This window comes from Coregonus lavaretus (assembly GCF_964263955.1).
Source record: "Coregonus lavaretus genome assembly, chromosome: 27".
Lineage (NCBI taxonomy): Eukaryota > Metazoa > Chordata > Actinopteri > Salmoniformes > Salmonidae > Coregonus > Coregonus lavaretus.
The window spans coordinates 31,381,386-31,405,504 of NC_140014.1; the positions used below are offsets into that span (position 1 = coordinate 31,381,386).

At 46.3% G+C, this 24,119-nt stretch overlaps 1 protein-coding gene across 2 annotated transcripts; it reads right to left on the reverse strand.

Annotated features, from left to right (window-relative positions):
* Window positions 1-1,512: 1,512 nt before the first annotated feature.
* Window positions 1,513-24,119, reverse strand: LOC311102852 (JNK1/MAPK8-associated membrane protein-like). Of its 2 annotated transcripts, none has more exons than XM_084144296.1 (7): window positions 23,815-24,119; window positions 22,114-22,193; window positions 21,824-21,978; window positions 19,798-20,004; window positions 19,331-19,512; window positions 3,093-3,169; window positions 1,513-2,964 (listed from the first exon to the last, which is right to left on the reverse strand). In XM_084144296.1, exons 1-7 carry the CDS (start codon window positions 23,816-23,818, stop codon window positions 2,746-2,748), a joined length of 924 nt encoding a protein of 307 aa, XP_084000422.1. In that variant the 5' UTR covers window positions 23,819-24,119; the 3' UTR covers window positions 1,513-2,745. The 2 variants fall into 2 exon arrangements, with proteins under 2 accessions (XP_084000422.1, XP_084000423.1); XM_084144297.1 differs by having other exon boundaries at window positions 1,524-2,964; window positions 19,798-19,975; window positions 23,815-23,933.

Sequence of the window (24,119 nt, forward strand, 5' to 3'; positions counted from 1 at the left end):
TTATTGTTATTTTATTGTTGCTCTTTTATTTTTTACTTTAGTTTATTTAGTAAATATTTTCTAAACTCTTATTTTTCTTAAAACTGCATTGTTGGTTAAGGGCTTGTAAGTAAGCATTTCACGGTAAGGTCTACACCTGTTGTATTCAGCACATGTGACAAATACAATTTGATTTGATTTGATTTAGTAGACAATATCAAGTAGGCATACACAAATATGCAGATATCTCAAAGAACGTACTCACTATAACCTTAAAAATCATGTAGTGCAGCATTTGATAATTACTTAAATGATTTTCCCCACCAGAGTTAAAGAATAAGAACAATCATTTGGAGCTCTCCATCCAGGATATGAAAGAGAACATTAGTACTCTTCTCAAACCAAAGGTGAGTTTCACAACAACAACAAAAACATTCATTATGTACATCTTGGTTACCACATACTCTAAATGACAAGCTGTGAAGTGCAGCAGCATTGAAACAGTCTGATTGTAACTGACTGACAGGAGGACATGAAGAGGAGTCTGGAGGGTTTGCGTGAGAAACACATGGAGCTGCTGACGTCTCACGCTGCAGACATCATCGCCACTGAGAAGAGCATCTATGACAACGGGATGATGCTGCAGCAGGTCAATATGGAGAACAGCAGGCTGCATGTGGTAAGCGACATGAGTCACTCACAATGCCCCTAAGAGACATGAGTCACTCACTCACCTACCAAGCAAAAACTCAATGTAAACATTGTTTTTCAGTGTATTGAACAAATGAAGGAGGACATATGGAACACCAGGAAAGACCAGGAAAGACACACACAGGAGATTGGGTGGCTGAAAGAGGAGGTTCATTCTCTATTTGGTGAGCATCAGCCGAGCTCAATGACTCCAACTATTGTAAAACGTTGTGCATAACATTTAGTTCAGTCTATCAGGTTTCAATATCATAACTTATAAATGCATCTTCCCCTAGAGAGCCTGCTTGATGCATGGGCAGAGGACACTGTGGTGACCGAGGTAAGGACTCTTAAAACATGGCTGGTCAATTCAGCAGCTTACTGTACAGACGTTATTTCATTTTTTACAACCTGTGATGTTAACTTATAGTCTGACCACATGCTGACAGACAACCGTGTACATGACCTGATTTCTCTGGTTAACGTATTTGGACAAATCCACAGTGCAGGACTTGAGTGATTCGTAAGTCAATAGTAAACTGTCATGAGAGACCACACTAAATCATCCAATGACTCATTCAACACTTCAGGAATCTTCAGAGAGAGACCACAAGATTATGGAGGCTATCCACAGACTCATGACCAAGATCCAAGACAGGAAGTTCCAACTGGGGGACATCAACAGTAGACTAGAGGAGGAACTGAAGGGCATGCGTTCCATGTTGGCCAGTACTAAATCGAACGTTGCACTTAAAGTACAGGGCAAGTAAAGTGAGACATCAAGAAGGATTACATCAACACAATTGTTGTGTTACAAAAACTCAGCACAAATGAAAGTCATATGAGATTAAAGTAGATGAGTACTCACATTTGTGGTTTTTATTTCAGAAAAATCTTAACACTTTATAACACACTACATTTCACAAGTTTTTTTTTACAATACATTTTACAATAAATAGTCAAAATTGCAGCTAACCAAGTCCTTGTTCTGTATGTTTTAAAATTACACTGTGCAATAAAATTATATATTTCCAATAAACATCCATTGTTATCTATTTACAAGCGTTCTATGAGCCTGCATAAAATACATTCACAATTTAATTTGCTTACTATTCAACAGCATATTTCCCCAACATCATTTATGGGGAAACAGCAGGATAATTTTCATTCCATTTTTTATCAAGCAAAATATAATGGAACTTCATCCACTTGGCTTGTAACATATAATATTAGGTTATAATAAACCATTTTATCTGCCTCTGGACGTATGCATGTGTTCAGAGTTTTTGGCACATAAGATTTAGTTCAAGAACATCTAACTCAACTTATACTATTGGACAATCCAAAGACCATCTTTGATTTCACTGCAACAATCAAATATATCTGAGCTTAAAACAATCAAGGATGTTGAGCATATAATATGACACAGAGTGAATATCTATACAAAGCATGTCTCAAAACAGCCTCAATGAGGAACAGTACATCTTAGGCCTTAGGTTGTAAAGACAACATTCAAGTGGCCACAGCCATGTAACATACAATACCATTCAATAACTAACAACACTTGAAATATATGGAGATGTATAGTTTATAGACATACAGTATGTACACAGGGTGTTTGTATTCCCACCTTAGTTGTAGGAATATCATAAAATCTTCCTTCTCACTGTGAGAGGAATTCACACTATCAACACTACATGCAGCAGTCATCATACTACCATAGGCAGAGACAGCAGTAAAGGCTAGCGTCCATATAGCTCCATGCACAACACCTCCTGAATTGATAGACAGGTGGACATTAAAGGTAGACTCAGCAATATGAAAAATGCAGAAAGGAAACAGCATAGTGGGTCAATTTCCGCAACAACTAAGAGCGTTGAAGCGCAAAGCTCAACTTCTCCGCTGTTTTGGTCCAGCGGCTCCCACGCTGTAAGAGCGTGAAGTGAACCCGTGAACATGCGCAGATACTGTGTGTGACCGAAGTCTTGCATCTCGCTCATCTCAATATCTGCAGTGCTGCTCGTGGCAACGTCATTTCGAGTCTAACTTTAATACCCACATCCATCTATAATAGTTCTAATGGCCGTTGCCACCTTCTGACAGAATCCGTCTAGGTTCAGTGAACCTGGCAGTGAGCAGGTAGAAAAGGGCGGGTCCAGGTACCAGGGCCAATAGAGGCAGGTCCTGTTCCAGTTTATCCAATCGGGAGATGGAGATGATGCCATACGCGTGAAGGAGCCAATGGCTGAAGAGCACCACCAACCTCTTCTTCTTGGCAGCGAGATTCTTGAAAGACTATGGATAGGAGTAAAGGGAGGAAACACTTAGGAAATGGGATATGTGCTCAAACAATTATATTGACTGAGCTGATATCAAACTTTAAAAACGCTGGTTAGGTCAATATAAAATAAGCAGTTTCTTACCTGTATTTCTGAGGCTGACATGTACACTGCCAAAGTAACCAGGGACAACACCAAAATAATGTATGGAAAAGCATAATCTGAAAAACAGAAAGCAGCAAGCTTATACCACAGTCACAAGGCAAGACCTTTAGTCTCGCCAGGCCATCCTTCTAAATCTTGTCTCGTTGCCTCGACTATTGGAAATGGGGGGGGGCTGAATCAATACAGCTACATAACGCGCTATTATTTGGCACAATATTATATAGATACTTTGACTCCAAGTATCGATTTGTAAAAATATAAACACAACATGCACTGTTGGTCCTATGTTTCATGAGTTCAAATAAAAGATCCCAGAAATGTTCCATACGCACAAAAAGCATATTTCTCTCAAATATTGGAAAAAATGTGTTTACATCCTTGTTAGTGAGCATTTCTCCTTTGCCAAGACAATCCATCCACCTGACATGTGTGGCATATCAAGAAGCTGATTAAACAGCATGATCATTACACAGGTGCACCTTGTGCTGGGGAAAATAAAATGCCACTCTAAAATGTGCAGTTTTGTCACACAACACAATGTCACAGATCTCTCAAGTTTTGAGGGAGCGTGCAATTGGCATGCTGACTGCAGGAATGTCTACCAGAACTGTTGCCAGAGAATTTAACGTTAATTTCTCTACTATAAGTTCTCTCCAACGTTGTTTTAGAGAATTTGGTAGTACGTCCAACCGGCCTCACAACCGCAGACCACGTGTAACCACGCCAACCCAGGACCTCCACATCCAGCTTCTTCACCTGTGGGATGGTCTGAGATGAGCCACCCGGACAGCTGATGAAACTGTGGGATTTCACAACCAAAGAATTCTGAACAAACGGTCAGAAACCGTCTCAGGGAAGCTCATCTGCGTGCTCGTCGTCCTCACCAGGGTTTTGACCGGACTGCAGTTTGGAGTTGTAACCAACTTCAGTGGGCAAATGCTCACCTTCAATGGCCACTGGTACGCTGGAGAAGTGTGCTCTGCACGGATTAATCCCGGTTTCAACTGTACCGGGCAGATGGCAGACAGCGTGTATGGCATTGTGTGGGGAGCGGTTTGCTGATTTCAACGTTTGAACAGATTGCTCCATGGTGGCGGTGGGGTTATGGTATGGGCAGGCATAAGCTACGGACAACGAACACAATTGCATTTTATCGATGGCAATTTGAATGCAGAGATACACCGTGACGAGATCCTGAGGCCCTGTCACGGTTTCGGCCGAGGCTGCCTCTCTTCCTTGTTCGGGCAGGCTTCGGCGTTCGTTGTCTCCGGAATACTAGCTGCCACCGTTGCATGTTTCTATGTTCGTTTGCTTTTGTCTGTTTGTTGTGACACCTGTTCTCGTTTAGGTTAATTAGTGTCCTATAAGTTTCTCGTTGTGTTTGTCTAGTGTTGTGTGTGATTGATTTATTTCTGTCGTGTGTTTTGCTGTAGAATTACTTATTCGCTCGGTTGAGCTTTACTCCACTGTGTTGGAGCGTTTTACGCACCTGTGTAGTGCGCCTTTTGTTTTGTCGCCTACGTGCGTAGTTTCGCCTTCGGGCAAGTTTGTTCGAATTTTCCTTGTTGGAAATTGCACTAAAGTCTTTTGGACTATACTTCGGTGTCCTGCGCTTGATTCCACCACTACACCCACCTACAGCATTACTGACAAAATCACACACCATCAAGAATGGAATCAGCAGGAGCCGCAGCAGCCCAGGCGACGCTGGAGGACAGGGTCCGTGAACAGAGTGACCAGATCCTGCAGATGGGGTCCGCACTGCAGGAGGTGATCACCACCATCCGAGGCTGGGGGACGCCTCCACCGCCATCCTCTCTGCCAGCACCATCGGCCAGTCAGCCCATTCCCGCTCCGGAACCCAGAGGAGTTCGACTCTCGCTCCCGAGGGCCTACGATGGGACCGCGGCCGGGTGTCAGGGATTCCTTCTCCAGGTGGAGCTTTACCTGGCCACCGTGCACCCGGCGCCCTCGGGACATGAGAGCGTGTCCGCCCTGATCTCCTGCCTTTCCGGGAAGGCGTTGGAATGGGCCAACGCAGAGTGGAGGAGGATCGACGCGAACACCATCACCTACGACGAGTTCTCCCGCCGCTTCAGGGCGGTGTTTGACCATCCCCCGGAGGGGAAAGCAGCGGGGGAGCGTCTGGTCTTCCTCCGGCAGGGGAAGAGGAGTGCCCAGGAGTTCGCCTTAGAATTCCGTACTCTAGCGGCGGATGCAGGGTGGAATGAGCGGGCTCTCATCGATCACTACAGATGTAGTCTACGCGAGGACGTCCGTCGGGAGCTGGCCTGTAGGGACACCAGCCTCTCGTTCGACCAGTTGGTCGACATGTCCATCAGGCTGGATAACCTGCTAGCTACCCGCGGACGTTCCGAGGGGGGTCCGTCCATTTCACCCTCCAGCGCCTCCGAGCCGTGCCCCATGGAGCTCGGGGGCGCTGGCGCTAGAGAGAGGAGGGGTCGGCTTACGAGGGGGTCCATCTCCTGCACCAACTGTGGTCGGGGAGGACACACCGCGGCTAGGTGCTGGGGATGGCCTCCTAGGGGAGAGGACGACAGGTCCCGCACTGGGGAGTCCTTCCAGGTGAGTAGGCGCCCCACTCACCCAGAGCTCTCTGTTGCACATTTCTGTATACCTGTGCGTTTTCCACAGGTAGCACCTCATTCCCAGCATAAGGCGCTGGTAGATTCAGGCGCGGCTGGGAATTTTGTTGATAATAAGTTTTGTTTAGCCTTAGGGATTCCCCTTCTCCCTGTTGATGTCCCTTTCCCCGTTCATGCCCTAGATAGCCGTCCGTTGGGTGCGGGCTTGATCAGGGAGGTCACTGCGCCACTTAGGATGTGTGCGCAGGGGGGTCATCAGGAGATGATTCAGCTATTTCTGATCGACTCGCCTGCGTATCCGGTGGTGCTGGGCATGCCCTGGTTGAGTACCCATAACCCATCTATTTCGTGGCGGGAGAGGGCTCTGATGGAGTGGTCTGCCCAGTGTGTGGGTCGATGTTTGGGCGTTTCCGTAGGGGCTACCTCGGTGGAGAGTCCAAACCAGGTGCCCGCATTGCACGTTCCCCCTGAGTATGGGGATTTGGCTATTGCGTTTAGTAAGTCGAGGGCGACGCAGTTGCCGCCCCATAGGCAGGGAGATTGTGCGATAGACCTCCAGGCAGGAGCTGCGCTCCCACGGAGCCATGTGTATCCTCTGTCTCAGGAGGAGAAGAAAGCTATGGAGACTTACATAGACGAATCTCTGAGACAAGGATACATACGGCCTTCCACTTCCCCTGCGTCCTCGAGTTTCTTTTTTGTGAAGAAAAAGGATGGTGGTTTACGCCCGTGCATCGATTACCGTGGTCTCAATCAGATCACGGTGAAGTACAGTTATCCACTCCCGCTGATTGCGACCATGACTGAGTCATTGCATGGGGCGCGTTTCTTCACTAAATTAGATCTCAGGAGCGCGTACAACTTGGTGCGCATCAGGGAGGGCGATGAATGGAAGACAGCCTTTAGTACCACCTCGGGCCATTACGAGTATCTTGTCATGCCATACGGGTTGATGAACGCTCCGTCAGTTTTCCAATCATTCGTGGATGAGATCTTCAGGGACATGCAGGGGCAGGGGGTGGTTGTGTACATAGATGACATTCTCGTGTACTCGCCTACCCGAGTCGAGCATGTGGCCCTGGTGCGCAGAGTGTTGCGGAGGCTGGTGGAGCACGACCTGTATGTTAAGGCAGAGAAGTGTCTGTTTTTCCAGGAGTCGGTCTCCTTTTTGGGGTATCAGTTGTCTGCGTCAGGGGTGAAGATGGAGGTAGACCGGGTGTCAGCCGTGCGTAATTGGCAAACACCAACCACTGTGAAGGAGGTGCAGCAGTTTTTGGGGTTTGCGAATTACTACCGGAGGTTTATCCGGGGTTTTGGACAGGTGGCAGCTCCCATCACGTCTCTTTTGAAGGGGGGTCCGGTGCGTCTGCAGTGGTCTGCTGAGGCGGACAGGGCGTTTGGGAGGCTGAAGGACCTGTTTACCTCGGCCCCGGTGCTGGCGCATCCGGATCCCTCTTTGCCATTTCAGGTAGAGGTGGACGCGTCAGAGGCCGGTATAGGAGCCGTGCTTTCACAACGGTCAGGCGCGCCACCTAAACTCCGCCCCTGTGCTTTTTATTCCAAGAAGCTCAGTCCGGCGGAGCGAAACTATGACGTAGGGGACAGGGAGCTGTTAGCCGTGGTACAAGCCCTAAAGGTGTGGAGGCACTGGCTTGAGGGGGCTCAACACCCTTTCCTCATTTTGACGGACCACCGTAACCTGGAGTACATCCGGGCAGCGAGGAGGCTGAACCCTCGCCAGGCAAGATGGAATATGTTTTTGACCCGGTTTACATTTAAGATCACGTACATCCCTGGGTCACAGAACGGTAAGGCAGATGCACTGTCTCGGCGGTATGACACGGAGGAGAGGTCCGTGGAGCCCACTCCCATACTGCCGGAGTCGTGTCTGGTGGCACCGGTAGTGTGGGAGGTCGATGCTGAGCTCGAGCGGGCGTTACGCACCGACCCTAGTCCACCGCAATGCCCGGAGGGTCGGAAGTACGTTCCGCTCGAGGTTCGGGATCGATTGATCTATTGGGCTCACACGTCACCCTCCTCTGGACACCCTGGTATCGGCCGGACAGTGCACTGTCTTAGTGCCAAGTACTGGTGGCCCACGTTGGCAAGGGATGTGAGGGTTTATGTTTCCTCCTGCTCGGTGTGCGCCCAGTGTAAGGCGCCTAGACATCTTCCTAGGGGTAAGTTACTACCCCTTCCCGTTCCACAACGACCATGGTCTCACCTCTCGGTGGATTTCCTTACTGACCTTCCTCCTTCACAGGGGAATACCACTATACTGGTCGTTGTGGACCGGTTTTCTAAGGCCTGTCGTTTGCTCCCCATGCCGGGCCTTCCTACTGCCCTGCAAACTGCCGAAGCACTATTCACCCATGTGTTCCGGCACTACGGGGTACCCGAGGATATTGTGTCTGATCGAGGTCCCCAATTTACCTCCAGGGTCTGGAGAGCCTTTATGGAGCGGTTGGGGGTCTCGGTGAGCCTCACCTCGGGTTACCACCCGGAGAGTAATGGGCAGGTGGAACGCGTGAACCAGGATGTGGGTAGGTTTCTTAGAACATACTGCCAGGACCGGCCGGAGGAGTGGGCTAGGTACGTTCCCTGGGCCGAGATGGCCCAGAATTCCCTACGCCATTCCTCCACTAACCTAACCCCTTTCCAATGTGTGTTGGGTTACCAGCCGGTTCTGGCACCTTGGCAGCAGAGCCAGATCGAGGCTCCTGCGGTGGATGAGTGGGCGCGGCGCTCGGAGGAGACATGGAACGCTGCACACGTCCACCTGCAGCGGGCCCTCCGTCGTCATAAGGCGAGCGCCGATCTCCACCGCAGTGAGGGACCGGTGTACGCACCTGGTGATCGAGTCTGGCTCTCTACCAGAAACCTGCCCCTCCGCCTGCCCTGTCGGAAACTGGGTCGGCGGTTTGTAGGGCCATTTAAAGTCCTGAGAAGGTTGAACGAGGTGTGTTACAAATTACAACTACCTGTTGAATATAAAAGTATTAACCCCTCGTTCCATGTGTCTCTTCTCAGGCCGGTGGTAGCTGGCCCACTCCAAGAAAGTGAGATCAGGGAGACTCCTCCGCCCCCATTGGACATCGAGGGGGCACCGGCGTACTCCGTGAGGTCCATTTTGGATTCGAGACGTCGGATGGGGGGTCTCCAATATCTAGTGGAGTGGGAGGGGTACGGTCCGGAGGAACGGTGCTGGGTGCCGAGGAGAGACATTTTGGACCCGTCTCTCCTGACGGAATTCCATCGTGGGCACCCGACGCACCCTGCTCCGCGTCCTCCTGGTCGTCCCCGAGGCCGGAGTCGGCGCACGTCTGGAGCCGCGCGTCAAGGGGGGGGGTACTGTCACGGTTTCGGCCGAGGCTGCCTCTCTTCCTTGTTCGGGCAGGCTTCGGCGTTCGTTGTCTCCGGAATACTAGCTGCCACCGTTGCATGTTTCTATGTTCGTTTGCTTTTGTCTGTTTGTTGTGACACCTGTTCTCGTTTAGGTTAATTAGTGTCCTATAAGTTTCTCGTTGTGTTTGTCTAGTGTTGTGTGTGATTGATTTATTTCTGTCGTGTGTTTTGCTGTAGAATTACTTATTCGCTCGGTTGAGCTTTACTCCACTGTGTTGGAGCGTTTTACGCACCTGTGTAGTGCGCCTTTTGTTTTGTCGCCTACGTGCGTAGTTTCGCCTTCGGGCAAGTTTGTTCGAATTTTCCTTGTTGGAAATTGCACTAAAGTCTTTTGGACTATACTTCGGTGTCCTGCGCTTGATTCCACCACTACACCCACCTACAGCATTACTGACAGGCCCATTGTTGTGCTATTCATCCGCCTCCATCACTTCATGTTTCAGCATGATAATGCACGGCCCCATGTCGCAAGGATGTGTACACAATTCCTGGAAGCTGAAAATGTCCCAGTTCTTCCATGGCATGCATACTCACCACACATGTTAGGGATGCTCTGAATTGAAGTGTACAACAGCGTGTTCCAGTTCCCGCCAATATCCAGCAACTTCGCACAGCCATTGAAGATTAGAGGGACAACATTCCACAGGCCACAATCAACAGCCTGATCAACTCTATGCGAAGGAGATGTCGCACTGCATGAGGCAAATGTTGGTCATACCAGATACTGACTGGTTCTGACCCACGCCCCTACCTTTTATTTTAAGGTATTGGTGAAAAACAGATGCATATCTGTATTCACAGGTCATGTGAAATCAATAGACTAGGGCCTAATGAATTTAATTAAATTGACTGATTTCCTTATATGAACTGTAACTCAGTAAAATCCTTGAAATTGTTGCATGTTGCGTTTATATTTTTGTTCAGTATGTACAGAGAGGGAAAAAAGTATTTAGTCAGCCACCAATTGTGCAAGTTCTCCCACTTAAAAAGATGAGAGAGGCCTGTAATTTTCATCATAGGTACACGTCAACTATGACAGACAAAATGAGAAAAGAAAATCCAGAAAATCACATTGTAGGATTTTTTATGAATTTATTTGCAAATTATGGTGGAAAATAAGTATTTGGTCAATAACAAAAGTTTCTCAATACTTTGTTATATACCCTTTGTTGGCAATGACACAGGTCAAACGTTTTCTGTAAGTCTTCACAAGGTTTTCACACACTGTTGCTGGTATTTTGGCCCATTCCTCCATGCAGATCTCCTCTAGAGCAGTGATGTTTTGGGGCTGTCGCTGGGCAACACGGACTCAACTCCCTCCAAAGATTTTCTATGGGGTTGAGATCTGGAGACTGGCTAGGCCACTCCAGGACCTTGAAATGCTTCTTACGAAGCCACTCCTTCGTTGCCCGGGCGGTGTGTTTGGGATCATTGTCATGCTGAAAGACCCAGCCACGTTTCATCTTCAATGCCCTTGCTGATGGAAGGAGGTTTTCACTCAAAATCTCACGATACATGGCCCCATTCATTCTTTCCTTTACAGGGATCAGTCGTCCTGGTCCCTTTGCAGAAAAACAGCCCCAAAGCATGATGTTTCCACCCCCATGCTTCACAGTAGGTATGGTGTTCTTTGGATGCAACTCAGCATTCTTTGTCCTCCAAACACAACGAGTTGAGTTTTTACCAAAAAGTTCTATTTTGGTTCCATCTGACCATATGACATTCTCCCAATCCTCTTCTGGATCATCCAAATGCACTCTAGCAAACTTCAGACGGGCCTGGACATGTACTGGCTTAAGCAGGGGGACACGTCTGGAACAGCAGGATTTGAGTCCCTGGCGGCGTAGTGTGTTACTGATGGTAGGCTTTGTTACTTTGGTCCCACCTCTCTGCAGGTCATTCACTAGGTCCCCCCGTGTGGTTCTGGGATTTTTGCTCACCGTTCTTGTGATCATTTTGACCCCACGGGGTGAGATCTTGCGTGGAGCCCCAGATCGAGTGGTCTTGTATGTCTTCCATTTCCTAATAATTGCTCCCACAGTTGATTTCTTCAAACCAAGCTGCTTACCTATTGCAGATTCAGTCTTCCCAGCCTGGTGCAGGTCTACAATTTTGTTTCTGGTGTCCTTTGACAGCTCTTTGGTCTTGGCCATAGTGGAGTTTGGAGTGTGACTGTTTGAGGTTGTGGACAGGTGTCTTTTATACTGATAACAAGTTCAAACAGGTGCCATTAATACAGGTAACGAGTGGAGGACAGTGGAGCCTCTTAAAGAAGTTACAGGTCTGTGAGAGCCAGAAATCTTGCTTGTTTGTAGGTGACCAAATACTTATTTTCCACCATAATTTGCTAATAAATTCATTAAAAATCCTACAATGTGATTTTCTGGATTTGTACCTATGATGAAAATTACAGGCCTCTCTCATCTTTTTAAGTGGGAGAACTTGCACAATTGGTGGCTGACTAAATATGTGGTCGGGAGTGGTCGGGAGAGGTTGTGTTTTCTCTAGCAGGAGGTAAGCTTGGCTTCTTATATGGTGTTGAGTAAAGCTTAAACCATTGTAGGTAGGTAGTTGTAGTTAGGTATTGTAGGTAGTTTATTTAAGTAGTTATTGTAGGTTATTGTAGGTAATTATTGTAGGTAAGTATTGTATACGGCGGAGCCCGGCGAAGCACGAGGCTAGCTAACCCACTACCTGGACCAATAAAGCTAGCTAGCTAGCGGGTAGCTACTGGTAACTTTTAGCAACTGTGGATAGTTGTTTCCAATGTTATTTCACGCTTAAGAGTACCTGTAATTAAGCCAGCTAGCTACCTACCATTCAGCTGTTTTTCTAACCTCATTATCTGAGGCATTAACGTTAGGTAGTTAGTAGCTCCTGTACTTAATTACAGCTACTGATTGCAGAAGACCAATGTCGTCTTGTCTGCCACCCAGACAGCTGGCGTCGGGTAAGTTTGGCTTTATACATAGCTTAGGCTTTGTCGAGTAAGGCTTAAACTATATATTTAGATTGTAGTTAGGTATTGTAGGTAGGCATCGTGGGCTGTTGTGGGTAGTTATTGTAGGTTAGCATTGTATTCAGCGGTGCCGGGTGTAGCACGAAGCTAGCTAGCTAGCTAACTCACCTCCTGGACTAGCTGGCGAGTAGCTATTAGCAACGGTAGCAACTAGATACAATATCCTTTTAGCCAGCTACATTTGTTCGCAGCGCCGCCGTTTTTCAAACAAAGTCAACACAGCAGCCATTGCTAGCTAGCCAACACGACCAGCTAGCTGTACTGTAGCAGCTAAATACAATATATTTGTGCTAGCTAGCCAACGTTTAATTATTGCTGCGTTATGAAAGGAACTAGACACGGACACGAATTATCTGTTTAGTGTGTTAACACACTATTGGTAGTTTGTTGTAACCAAGTATTGGGGCTAAACTGTGTGTTATTGGATGCTAGCATGCTAGTTAGCTATGGCGTCATAGTTAGCTAGCTGAATAAAGTAAGTTGAGTCTATTCCTTGAAACATTGAACCGCTGTAGTTCACAACAATTCTAATTTCTAAAGTGGAAGTTGGGAGAGTTTTTATTCGGGTGGTTCAGTGAAACAATTATAGTTTCTGAGGTGGAAGTTGGGTGAGTTATATTTGGGAGTTTTGGTGAGGGAGGCCCTACTCTCTCCTTTCCCAGATGTTTAGTTCATTTCATTCCGATCTCCTCTGCATTATTGTAGCCATTTGCTACAGCCTGTCAACTATGCCTCTGCCTATCCCTGTTCTCTCCTCTCCGCACAGGCTACACAAACGCCTCACACCGCGTGGCTGCTGCCTCTCTAACCTGGTGGTCCCTGCACGCACCCCACACCTGGAGTTCCAGGTCTCAGGCAGCCTCTGGAACTGCCGTTCTGCTGCCAACAAGGCTGACTTCATCCCAGCCTATGCTACCCTCCAGTCCCTCGACTTCCTGGCGCTGACGGAAACATGGATTACCACTGAAAACACTGCTACTCCTACTGCTCTCTCCTCGTCTGACCATGTGTTCTCGCATACCCCGAGAGCATCTGGTCAGAGGGGTGGTGGCACAGGAATCCTCATCTCTCCCAAGTGGACATTCTCAATTTTTCCCCTAACCCATCTGTCTATCTCCTCATTTGAATTCCATGCTGTCACAGTCACTAGCCCATTTAAGCTTAATATCCTTGTCATCTATCGCCCTCCAGGTTCCCTTGGAGAGTTCATCAATGAGCTTGACGCCTTGATAAGTTCCTTTCCTGAGGATGGCTCATCCCTCACAGTTTTGGGGGATTTCAACCTCCCTACGTCTACATTTGACTCATTTCTCTCTGCCTCCTTCTTTCCACTCCTCTCCTCTTTTGACCTCACCCTCTCACCGTCCCCCCCTACTCACAAGGCAGGCAATACGCTTGACCTCATCTTTACTAGATGCTGCTCTTCTACTAATCTCACTGCAACTCCCCTCCATGTCTCCGACCACTACTTTGTATCCTTTTCTCTCTCGCTCTCCTCCAACACTACTCACTCTGCCCCTACACAGATGGTAATGCGCCGCCGCAACCTTCGCTCTCTCTCTCCCACTACTCTCTCCTCTTCCATCCTATCATCTCTTCCCTCTGCTCAATCCTTCTCCCTCCAATCTCCTGATTCTGCCTCCTCAACCCTCCTCTCCTCCCTTTCTGCATCCTTTGACTCTCTGTGTCCCCTATCCTCCTGGCCGGCTCGGTCCTCCCCTCCAGCTCCGTGGCTTGATGACTCATTGCGAGCTCACAGAACAGAGCTCCGGGCAGCGGAGCGGAAATGGAAGAAAACTAAACTCCCTGCCGACCTGGCATCTTTTCACTCCCTCCTCTCTACATTTTCTTCATCTGTTTCTGCTGCTAAGGCCACTTTCTACCACTCTAAATTCCAAGCATCTGCCTCTAACCCTAGGAAGCTCTTTGCCACATTCTCCTCCCTGCTGAATCCTCCCCCCCCCCCCCCTCCTCTCTCTCTGTGGATGACTTCGTCAACCACTTTGAAAAGAAGGTTGACGACATCCGATCCTCGTTTGTTAAGTCTAATGACACTGCTGGTCCTGCTCACACTGCCCTACCCTATGCTTTGACTTCTTTCTCCCCTCTCTCTCCAGATAAAATCTTGCGACTTGTGACTGCAGGCCGCCCAACAACCTGCCCGCTTGACCCCATCCCCTCCTCTCTTCTCCAGACCATCTCCGGTGACCTTCTCCCCTACCTCACCTCGCTGATCAACTCATCCTTGACCGCTGGCTATGTCCCTTCCGTCTTCAAGAGAGCGAGAGTTGCACCCCTTCTCAAAAAACCAACACTCAATCCCACTGATGTCAACAACTACAGACCAGTATCCCTTCTTTCTTTTCTTTCCAAAACTATTGAGCGTGCCGTCTTTAGCCAACTCTCTTGCTATCTCTCTCAGAATGACCTTCTTGATCCAAACCAGTCAGGTTTCAGGACTGGTCATTCAACTGAGACAGCTTTAGCAGTGCGGAGAGCCTCCGTGACACAGAGAAGAGCAAACTCTCTCTCCTCTGCTCTTGTCCTTCTAGACCTGTCTGCTGCCTTTGATACTGTGAACCATCAGATCCTCCTCTCCACCCTCTCCGAGCTGGGCATCTCCGGCGCGGCTCACTCCTGGATTGCGTCCTACCTGACCGGTCGCTCCTACCAAGTGGCGTGGCGAGAAGCTGTCTCCGCACCACGTGCTCTCACCACTGGTGTCCCCCAGGGCTCAGTTCTAGGCCCTCTCCTATTCTCCCTATACACCAAGTCACTTGGCTCTGTCATATCCTCACATGGCCTCTCCTATCATTGCTACGCTGACGATACACAACTAATCTTCTCCTTTCCCCCTTCTGATAACCAGGTGGCGAATCACATCTCTGCATGTCTGGCAGACATATCAGTATGGATGACGGATCACCACCTCAAGCTGAACCTTGGCAAGACGGAGCTGCTCTTCCTCCCGGGGAAGGACTGCCCGTTCCATGATCTCGCCATCATGGTTGACAACTCCGTTGTGTCCTCCTCCCAGAGTGCGAAGAGCCTTGGCGTGACCCTGGACAACACCCTGTCGTTCTCCGCTAACATCAAGGCGGTGACCCGATCCTGCAGGTTCATGCTCTACAACATTCGGAGAGTACGACCCTGCCTTACACAGGAAGCGGCACAGGTCCTAATCCAGGCACTTGTCATCTCCCGTCTGGATTACTGCAACTCGCTGTTGGCTGGGCTCCCTGCCTGTGCCATTAAACCCCTACAACTCATCCAGAATGCCGCAGCCCGTCTGGTGTTCAACCTTCCCAAGTTCTCTCACGTCACCCCGCTCCTCCGCACACTCCACTGGCTTCCAGTTGAAGCTCGCATCTGTTACAAGACCATGGTGCTTGCCTATGGAGCTGTGAGGGGATCGGCACCTCTGTACCTTCAGGCTCTGATCCTACACCCAAACGAGGGCATTGCGTTCATCCACCTCTGGCCTGCTGGCTCCCCTTCCTCTGCGGAAGCATAGTTCCCGCTCAGCCCAGTCAAAACTGTTCGCTGCTCTGGCACCCCAATGGTGGAACAAGCTCCCTCACGACGCCAGGACAGCGGAGTCACTCACCACCTTCCGGAGACATTTGAAACCCCACCTCTTTAAGGAATACCTGGGATAGGATAAAGTAATCCTTCTACCCCCCCCCCCCCCCCCCCCACTAAAAAAAAAAAAAAAAAAAAACATATTGTAAAGTGGTTATCCCACTGGCTATAGGGTGAATGCACCAATTTGTAAGCGCTCTGGATAAGAGCGTCTGCTAAATGACGTAAATGTAAATGTAAATGTAAATACTTTTTTCCCCCACTGTATGTATGTATGCACACTACCAGTCAAAAGTTTTAGAACACCTACTCATTCAAGGGTTTTTTCTTTATTTTTAGTATTTTCTACATTGTAGAATAATAGTGAGGACCTCAAAACTATGAAATAACACATAGGGAATCATGTAGTAACCAAAAAAAGTGTTAAACATATCAATGTTAATTTTATATTTGAGATTCTTCAAATAGCCACCCTTTGCCTTGATGACAGCTTTGCACACTCTTGGCATTCTCTCAACCAGCTTCACCTGGAGTGCTTTTCCAATAGTCTTGAAGGAGTTCCCACATATGCTGAGCACTTGTTGGCTGTTTTTCCTTCACTCTGCGGTCAGACTCATCCCAAACCATCTCAATTTGGTTGAGGTCGGGAGATTGTGGAGGCCAGGTCATCTGATGCTGCACTCCATCACTCTCCTTCTTGGCCAAATAGCCCTTACACAGCCTGGAGGTGTGTTGGGTCATTGTCCTGTTGAAAAACAAATTATAGTCCCACAAAGCCCAAACCAGATGGGATGGCGTATTACTGCAGAATGCTGTGGTAGCCATGCTGGTTAAGTGTGCCTTGAATTCTAAATAAATCACAGACAGTGTCACCAGCAAAGCACCCCCACACCATAACACCTCCTCCATACTTTACGGTGGGAAATACACATGCAGAGGTCATCCGTTCACCCACACTGCGTCTCACAAAGACACAGCGGTTGGAACCAAAAATCTCAAATTTGGACTCATCAGACCAAAGCACAAATTTCCAGCGGTCTAATGTCCATTGCTCGTGTTTCTAGGCCCAAGCAAGTCTCTTCTTCTTATTGGTGTCCTTTAGTAGTGGTTTCTTTGCAGCAATTCGACCATGAAGGCCTGATTCACACAGTCTCCTCTGAACAGTCGATGTTGAGATGTGTCTGTTACTTGAACTCTGTGAAGCATTTATTTGGGCTGCAATTTCTGAGGCTGGTAACTCTAATTAACTTATCCTCTGCAGCAGCGGTAACTCTGGGTCTTCCATTCCTGTGGCGGTCCTCATGAGAGCCAGTTTCATCATAGCGCTTGATGGTTTTTGCGACTGCACTTGAAGAAACGTTCAAAGTTCTTGACATTTTCTGGATTGACTGACTTAAAGTAATGATGGACTGTTGTTTATCTTTGCTTATTTGAGCGGTTCTTGCCATAATATGGACTTGGTCTTTTACCAAATAGGTCTATCTTCTGTATACCCCTCCTACCTTGTCACAACACAAGTGATTGGCGCAAACACATTTAGAAGGAAATAAATTCCATAAATTAACTTTTAACAAGGCACACCAGTTAATTGAAATACATTCCGGGTGACTACCTCATGAAGCTGGTTGAGAGAATGCCAAGAGTGTGCAAAGCTTTCATCAAGGCAAAGGGTGGCTATTTTAAGAATCTCAAATATAAAATATATAAACACTTTTTTGGTTACTACATGAGTTTTGATGTCTTCACTATTATCCTACAATGTAGAAAATAGTAAAAAGAAAATAAAAACCATTGAAGGAGTAGGTGTTCTAAAACTTTTGACCGGTAGGGTATATTTATTTATTTTTGGCTAGGTATCGTTAGCTAGCCCTAGTCGGCTGTGCCTGCGCCAAAACTCTGGTATTTTTCATCCTATTGCTCCATCTTCTTTTTAAATAGTGAACTAGTCTCTTTTCTGTCTCTTTTCCTACCGTGTCAGGAAAAGAAATGGTAGCCTATGCAGCATTAGTTTTGTATCTTATGCTAGTTTGTTGCAAGTCCGAACATTTTTCAGAAACACAAACTCTTAAATTTTTAAAGGAGTGGGGCAGGCCCACTAAGTTTGTATTTCTTTAGGTTTTTGAAGAACTAATAAAGTATTGGAAAGACAGGGAAGATAGCAGGAGGGTGAGTCAAAGGGCAATAGACTGGATTTGAACCCAGGCCGACATACGTGTGCCTGGTTCAGTGGTTCTAACCGCTGGATAGTGCTGAGCAATTAGTCCTTTTTGAGGTTGAGGTCATTTTTATTTATTTTTTCACATTAAATGTATTGTGAAACAATGACGTTACAATGATTTTAGAGCTTTTTCATGGAAATGCCAAAGCCAAAAATAGTGAACATTCAATTGCCAAAACATTGAAAATATTCCATGGTCTCTGTCGGGTCCACATTGGGTAGACATCAATAGAAAAATAGGAAATTACTATGAAATAATAAGATATTTCAGTTGTCTATATTACGTTATTTGATGACTTTATTATTTTTCATTCCTTAAAGTAATCATCTCATCTCTGCTTAGGCAGTATAAGTCAGCCAGCCAGGCCATCTAACGTTATGTGCTCACTATACTGTCCTGTGTCTTTAGTCATTCTACTTAGCTAGCCTGGAGAGCCATCTGACAAAATCATTTTACTAGTTCTTCAAAGTAGACAAGGTATACTTTCAAACTGTCATTGTGTTATTCCTCTCTCATGCAGTCTATGCGGTCTGTGTATATCTAACCTAACGTAGCAGGTGTAAAAGTGTATCCGTCCAGAGATCTGTATACAATGACAAGATGCTCATGTCTATGCCCTAACAATGGGAGTCGTTATCCCAAAAGGTGGGAAGGCAGGCGACAAGCTTAGGTCCAAAATAAGCCCATAGAAACGCATTGGGCTTAATTTGGACAGACTTTGGCAAGAGTGAAACCTCTCGCTTCGCCTCTTCCTCTGATCTGTCTCTTCAGCTGGAAAAAAAATGGTGCAATGGATTATGGTCATTTGAGTTAATTACCAAGTTTCTGTACTGAACTAGGTTGAATTTGCTTAAATGAAAACTACAACTCCCTTCAGCCCAGCGTCCCACATAGTTCTTGACTTGATTTCTCAGATTTCTCTCGTGAATGATTTGATTTCTCTCTAGCTAAAAAGCGCATTGGGCTAAAAAAAAAACCTGAAAGAAATGGAATTCAAGTAATTGAACCGACGTCGGTCGATTAGTTGTTTAATAACCAGGTTTTTTTTTCAAACTATCTGTCGGTTAATTGCTCAGCACTACCGCTGGACCACACAGACCACAATATTTGATGAGTTTGATAAGTAGAAACGTGTCACTAGCTTCCATGTAGACTCCACCCATTGTTTTTTTTGTCTTCCTGAGGAGAACTTCCCCAGGCATTGGAACAGAACGTGAGATGCCTGGGCTTCCGAGGCTACAAGACCTCTGGCCTTAAAATAATGTATTTCACATAAATCAATTATGTAACCATAAATACTATATAAATGAAAACTGGACTTCACCTGATTGGCCCAAACCTGACTGGCCTGAACCTGACTGGCCCCTTATTTGAAAGCATACTCACAGAGCAGGCCGCCTCCCACAGCTTGCAGGACTGTCAGGATAGGGAAGAAGTAGAGAGCAGCGTAGATGCTCTTGAAGCGGTCAGATTTCCCCAGACCACAGGCGATCTTCTTGACCAGGAGTGGACGCAGCAGCATCATGAACACCAGGCAGAAGGCGTAGTAGATCAACACTATAGTGTACCTGCGGACACAGAACAAGTCATGTTATTCAATGAACAAAACATCTCACATCACACTGTGCTTGATTGTGCGCACACTGCTCCGAAGCTGAACATACCAACCAATTTCATATGTTCAACTCATATCACTTAATTATGAGACTGTTTCCAGATAGAGATTGAACTTAATCCTGGACTAAAAAGCTATTTCAGCATGCTTTGAGTCCAGGATTAATTGGGAAACCAGCCCTAAAAGTGCAAAGTTCATAGATCCAATTCATGACATGGACGAGTCATAGGCTACTCACAGGGGAAAGACAGCTTCCTGTGTGCAGTGTAGAGTGGTGACGTAGTCTGGGCTGGGGTTGTACAGCATGGTGTACCAGTCTGACAGCATCTGGACTCTGCAGGACCTGATAGACAGCAGACCCACTGGGTCGTTGACCAGCAGAGTCACCACAGCCGCAGCGCTGCACTCAAACAGGGCTGTGATGTGTTGGAAGAGGGCACTGGAGCTTCAGAACAATATACATAATATCAGCAACATTAACGTGAGTTACCAAGTAGGCTACTACAGGACCATGTTAAACTCCTCCTTTCATAAAATACCTCTACAGCAGTGTTGGGGAGTACTGAACTGCATGTAGTTCAACCAGTAATTTAACTACATTTTGTAGTAGCTTAATGGTAGATTAACTAAATTCAAAATCTTGCTAGTGTTTTTAGTAGCTAATTACTTTTTGCCAGGTAACAAAAATTAAATATGGGTGAAGTAGCCAAGAATTTCCTTTATTTTTCGGCATCAGACCTGCTTAATTCACACTTGAAACATAGTTTTGGTGATTACTAGGCTAAATTACACATTCTGTTAACCGCCGACTCCAGAGTGATCTGTTCTTGCAATTTGTAATCTATGACATTTCAGATTTAGATATGATATGTTCATGGATGCAATGGGAAGCCAGGCTTCCCCGAAAAATGTACCAACAAAAAAATACATTTTGTATGTTTTTTTATCTTTCGTCTCGGTGTTTCATAAACGTCCTTCCATTCGTAAGAAGCTGAATGTATCTCACAGGATAAAGAATCAGAGCGAATGAAACAGCACCCCTCTGTCTCAGTATGTGTAGCGTATCTATCTGATGCTGTCTGGTCAGAAAGAGTATGACATTGTTGCCGCCCATAGCATTGAATGCAAGGGAAGCCAGCGAGCATTTGGCCTTCCTTGATAAATAAATTATAGCCAATCAGCGTTGAGCTAAACTGAGTGAGCTCAGCTGTGAATGGTCCTGGCACAGGGAAGCCAGTTTGGATTTGCCTTCAGACCAACCACATCACAAACCAAATGTCATTATTGACAGAAAAAAACTTGAATTGTTGCATCTCGTTATGTTGTTGTCCTCCGGTGGCTAGCTAGCTAGCTCAAATCATCCCTTTCCTAAATTAGCCATCGATGGAGATAGGGATTTGTACTTGTGGTTTTACTTAATTCGCCAAACTGGCCAATGATTATAACGTAGTATGTAGTATGCTAATGTTAACTAGCTGGCCTGGCTCATCGTTGCCAATGAAAGGAAGTTAGGCTAACAAGCAAGTATTTTAGCCAGGTAGCCTAGGACAACAAAAACTAAAAGTGTGTAATATATGACAGAGTTATAGACCGTTTAGGCAACATGAAAGAGGAGGATGGCATTGGCGTTTCTCTACAAGTAGGGTGAGTCAACATGTTTTTCTACTTGCACACACGCACACACACTACACAAACACATAAATCAGTTACATGGACATCATATTTAGCTTATGTTGATTGGACAAAAATATTTTTGGTATCTATTAATAGTTGTCACTGTATTAGACTAAGCATAGGTGATTAGATGTTGAAATGTCGGAGTTGAAATAATGCTGGAATAGTGGAGGCATCTCCTGTTTTCTTTGCGACTTGCGGTAACGCTCAGTGGTTCTAAATCAATAATTGTTTAGTAGTCTGAAAATGTCGGAAACATTACCTTGCTTGACCATGCTGTAGGTCATGTAAGTGTTTGTTACATGCAATTTGTTTTGTGGACTTCACCGGACAGATGTTGCTCTCTGGTTTTGTAATGAAACAAAAGGTGTGGTTGAATTTATTCTGCCACTGGGTCTTCTTATTGTCTCGGCCTATATATCACGGTGGCAAGGCATATGAACTAACACGTTATAGAGCAAACAACGCAACTACCACAACACATAGGTTGTAATATGTTAGTTTCTTTCTGGATTAGCTTCTCCAGTGATTTAACTACGCGCCACTACTGGTTATGACTGCAGTAATTTGGGCTGAATATGAGACATTACCTTTTCTTCCCAGAGTACCACTCGATGAAGAACCAGTGTAGAACCAGTGGCAGCATTGCCATGAAGCCCAGGTACAGCCAGTCATAAAGTTCAGGGGATCCTGTACACTTCTCACAGATCTTCTGCATGTTCGTCCTCTCTCCTCTGGGACATACCTGATAATGCAACTACATTTTAGGGTATGGGTATAGCCTAATACTAGGTTACAGACCTAAGTGCTACAGTAGTAGCTAGAATGCCATTCCAACAGCTTAGATGACTTGTTAAAATTCAGCTGGAACTATACTCACCCCACATTCTCCATCAAACGAGCCATTTATCAACGTCTTGCCACAATAATGTCCCGGGCAGGTTGAACTCATAGCTACGGCTGTAATAAAACAGTAATACAACATGTCAGTTATTGACAATACTGTGGACATCTATAATGTAGCTACACTACATTTACATTTTACATTTACATTTTAGTCATTTAGCAGACGCTCTTATCCAGAGCGACTTACAGTTAGTGAGTGAGTGCATACATTATTTATTTTTATTTTTCATACTGGCCCCCCGTGGGAATCGAACCCACAATCCACTGCGCCACTCGCAAATGCCTTAGACCACTGCGCCACTCGGGAGTATAATGAACAAAAGTATGTGGAGACCTGCTCGTCGAACATCTCATTCCAAACTCATGGGCATTAATATGGAGTTGGTCCTCCCTTTGCTGCTATAACAGCCTCCACTCTTCTGGGAAGGCTTTCCACTAGATGTTGGAACATTGCTGCGGGGACTTGCTTCCATTCAGCCACAAGAGCATTACTGAGGTCGGGCACTGATGTTGGGCGATTAGGCCTGGCTCGCAGTCGGCGTTCCAATTTATCCCAAAGGTGTTCGATGGAGTTGAGGTCAAGGCTCTGTGCAGGCCAGTCAAGTTCTTCCACACCGATCTCTACAAACCCTTTCTGTATTGGACCTCGCTTTGTGCACGGGGGCATTGTCATGCTGAAACAGGACAAGGCCTTCCCCAAACTGTTGCCACAAAGTTGGAAGCACAGAATCGTCTAGAATGTCATGTATGCTGTAGCATTAATATTTCCCGTCACTGGAACTAAGGGGCCTAGCCCGAACCATGAAAAACAGCCCCAGACCATTATTCCTCCTCCACCAAACTTTACAGTTGGCACTATGCATTGGGGCAGGTAGCGTTCTCCTGGCATCTGCCAAACCCAGATTCCTTCGTCGGATTGCCAGATGGTGAGTGTGATTCATCACTCCAGAGAAAGCATTTCCACTTGTCCAGAGTCCAATGGCTGCGAGCTTTACAACACTCCAGCCGATGCTTGGCATTGCGTATGGTGATCTTAGGCTTGTGTGCAGCTGCTCGGTCATGGAAACCCATTTCATGAAGCTCCAGATAAAATAGTTATTGTGCTCACGTCACTTCCAGAGGCAGTTTGGAACTCAGTAGTGAGTGTTGCAACCGAGGACAGACAATTTTTACGCGCTATGCGTTTCAGCACTTGGCGGTCCTGTTCTGTGAGCTTGTGTGGTCTACCGTCTAGGAGCCGTTCTTGCTCCTAGACGTTTCCACTTCACAATAACAGCACTTACAGTTGACCGGGACAGCTCTAGCAGGGCAGAAATTTGACGAACTGACTTGTTGGAAAGGTGGCATCCTATGACGGTGCCACGTTGAAAGTCACTGAGCTCTTCAGTAAGGCCATTCTACTGACAATGTTTGTCTATGGAGATTGCATGGCTGTGTGCTCGATTTTATACACCTGTCAGCAACGGGTGTGGCTGAAATAGCCGAATCCACTAATTTGAAGGGGTGTCCACATACTTTTGTAAATATAATGCACTTATATCACCTAAAAACTAGCAAGTAGTTAGCTAGCTAAAATAGATAACTAGCTAGATTTCCTGGTTTAGGCGACAGGGCGTTATATTCAAGCCATCACAACATTAAGCAGACACTTTCCAAGTATAATGTAGCTACATACCCATGTTATTAGTCAATCTCCATACGATTTAGATGAATACTTAGTACATGATGTTTACGATCTATCCAAACAACGATTTCATTTTTGCTAAATCAAATGAAACCGGAAGCTCTTGCTACAGTTGTTCGGTCGTCACTAGTTACCACAAGCACAAAGTCATAAACCCCGCCTATTTCTACAATTTATCTTCTTAAAATTGTATTTTAAACCTAACCTTAACCCTAACCACACTGCTAACCTTACGCCTAACCTTAAAGCTAATTTTTGTTTTCATGAATTGTTACGATATAGCCAATTTACTTTGT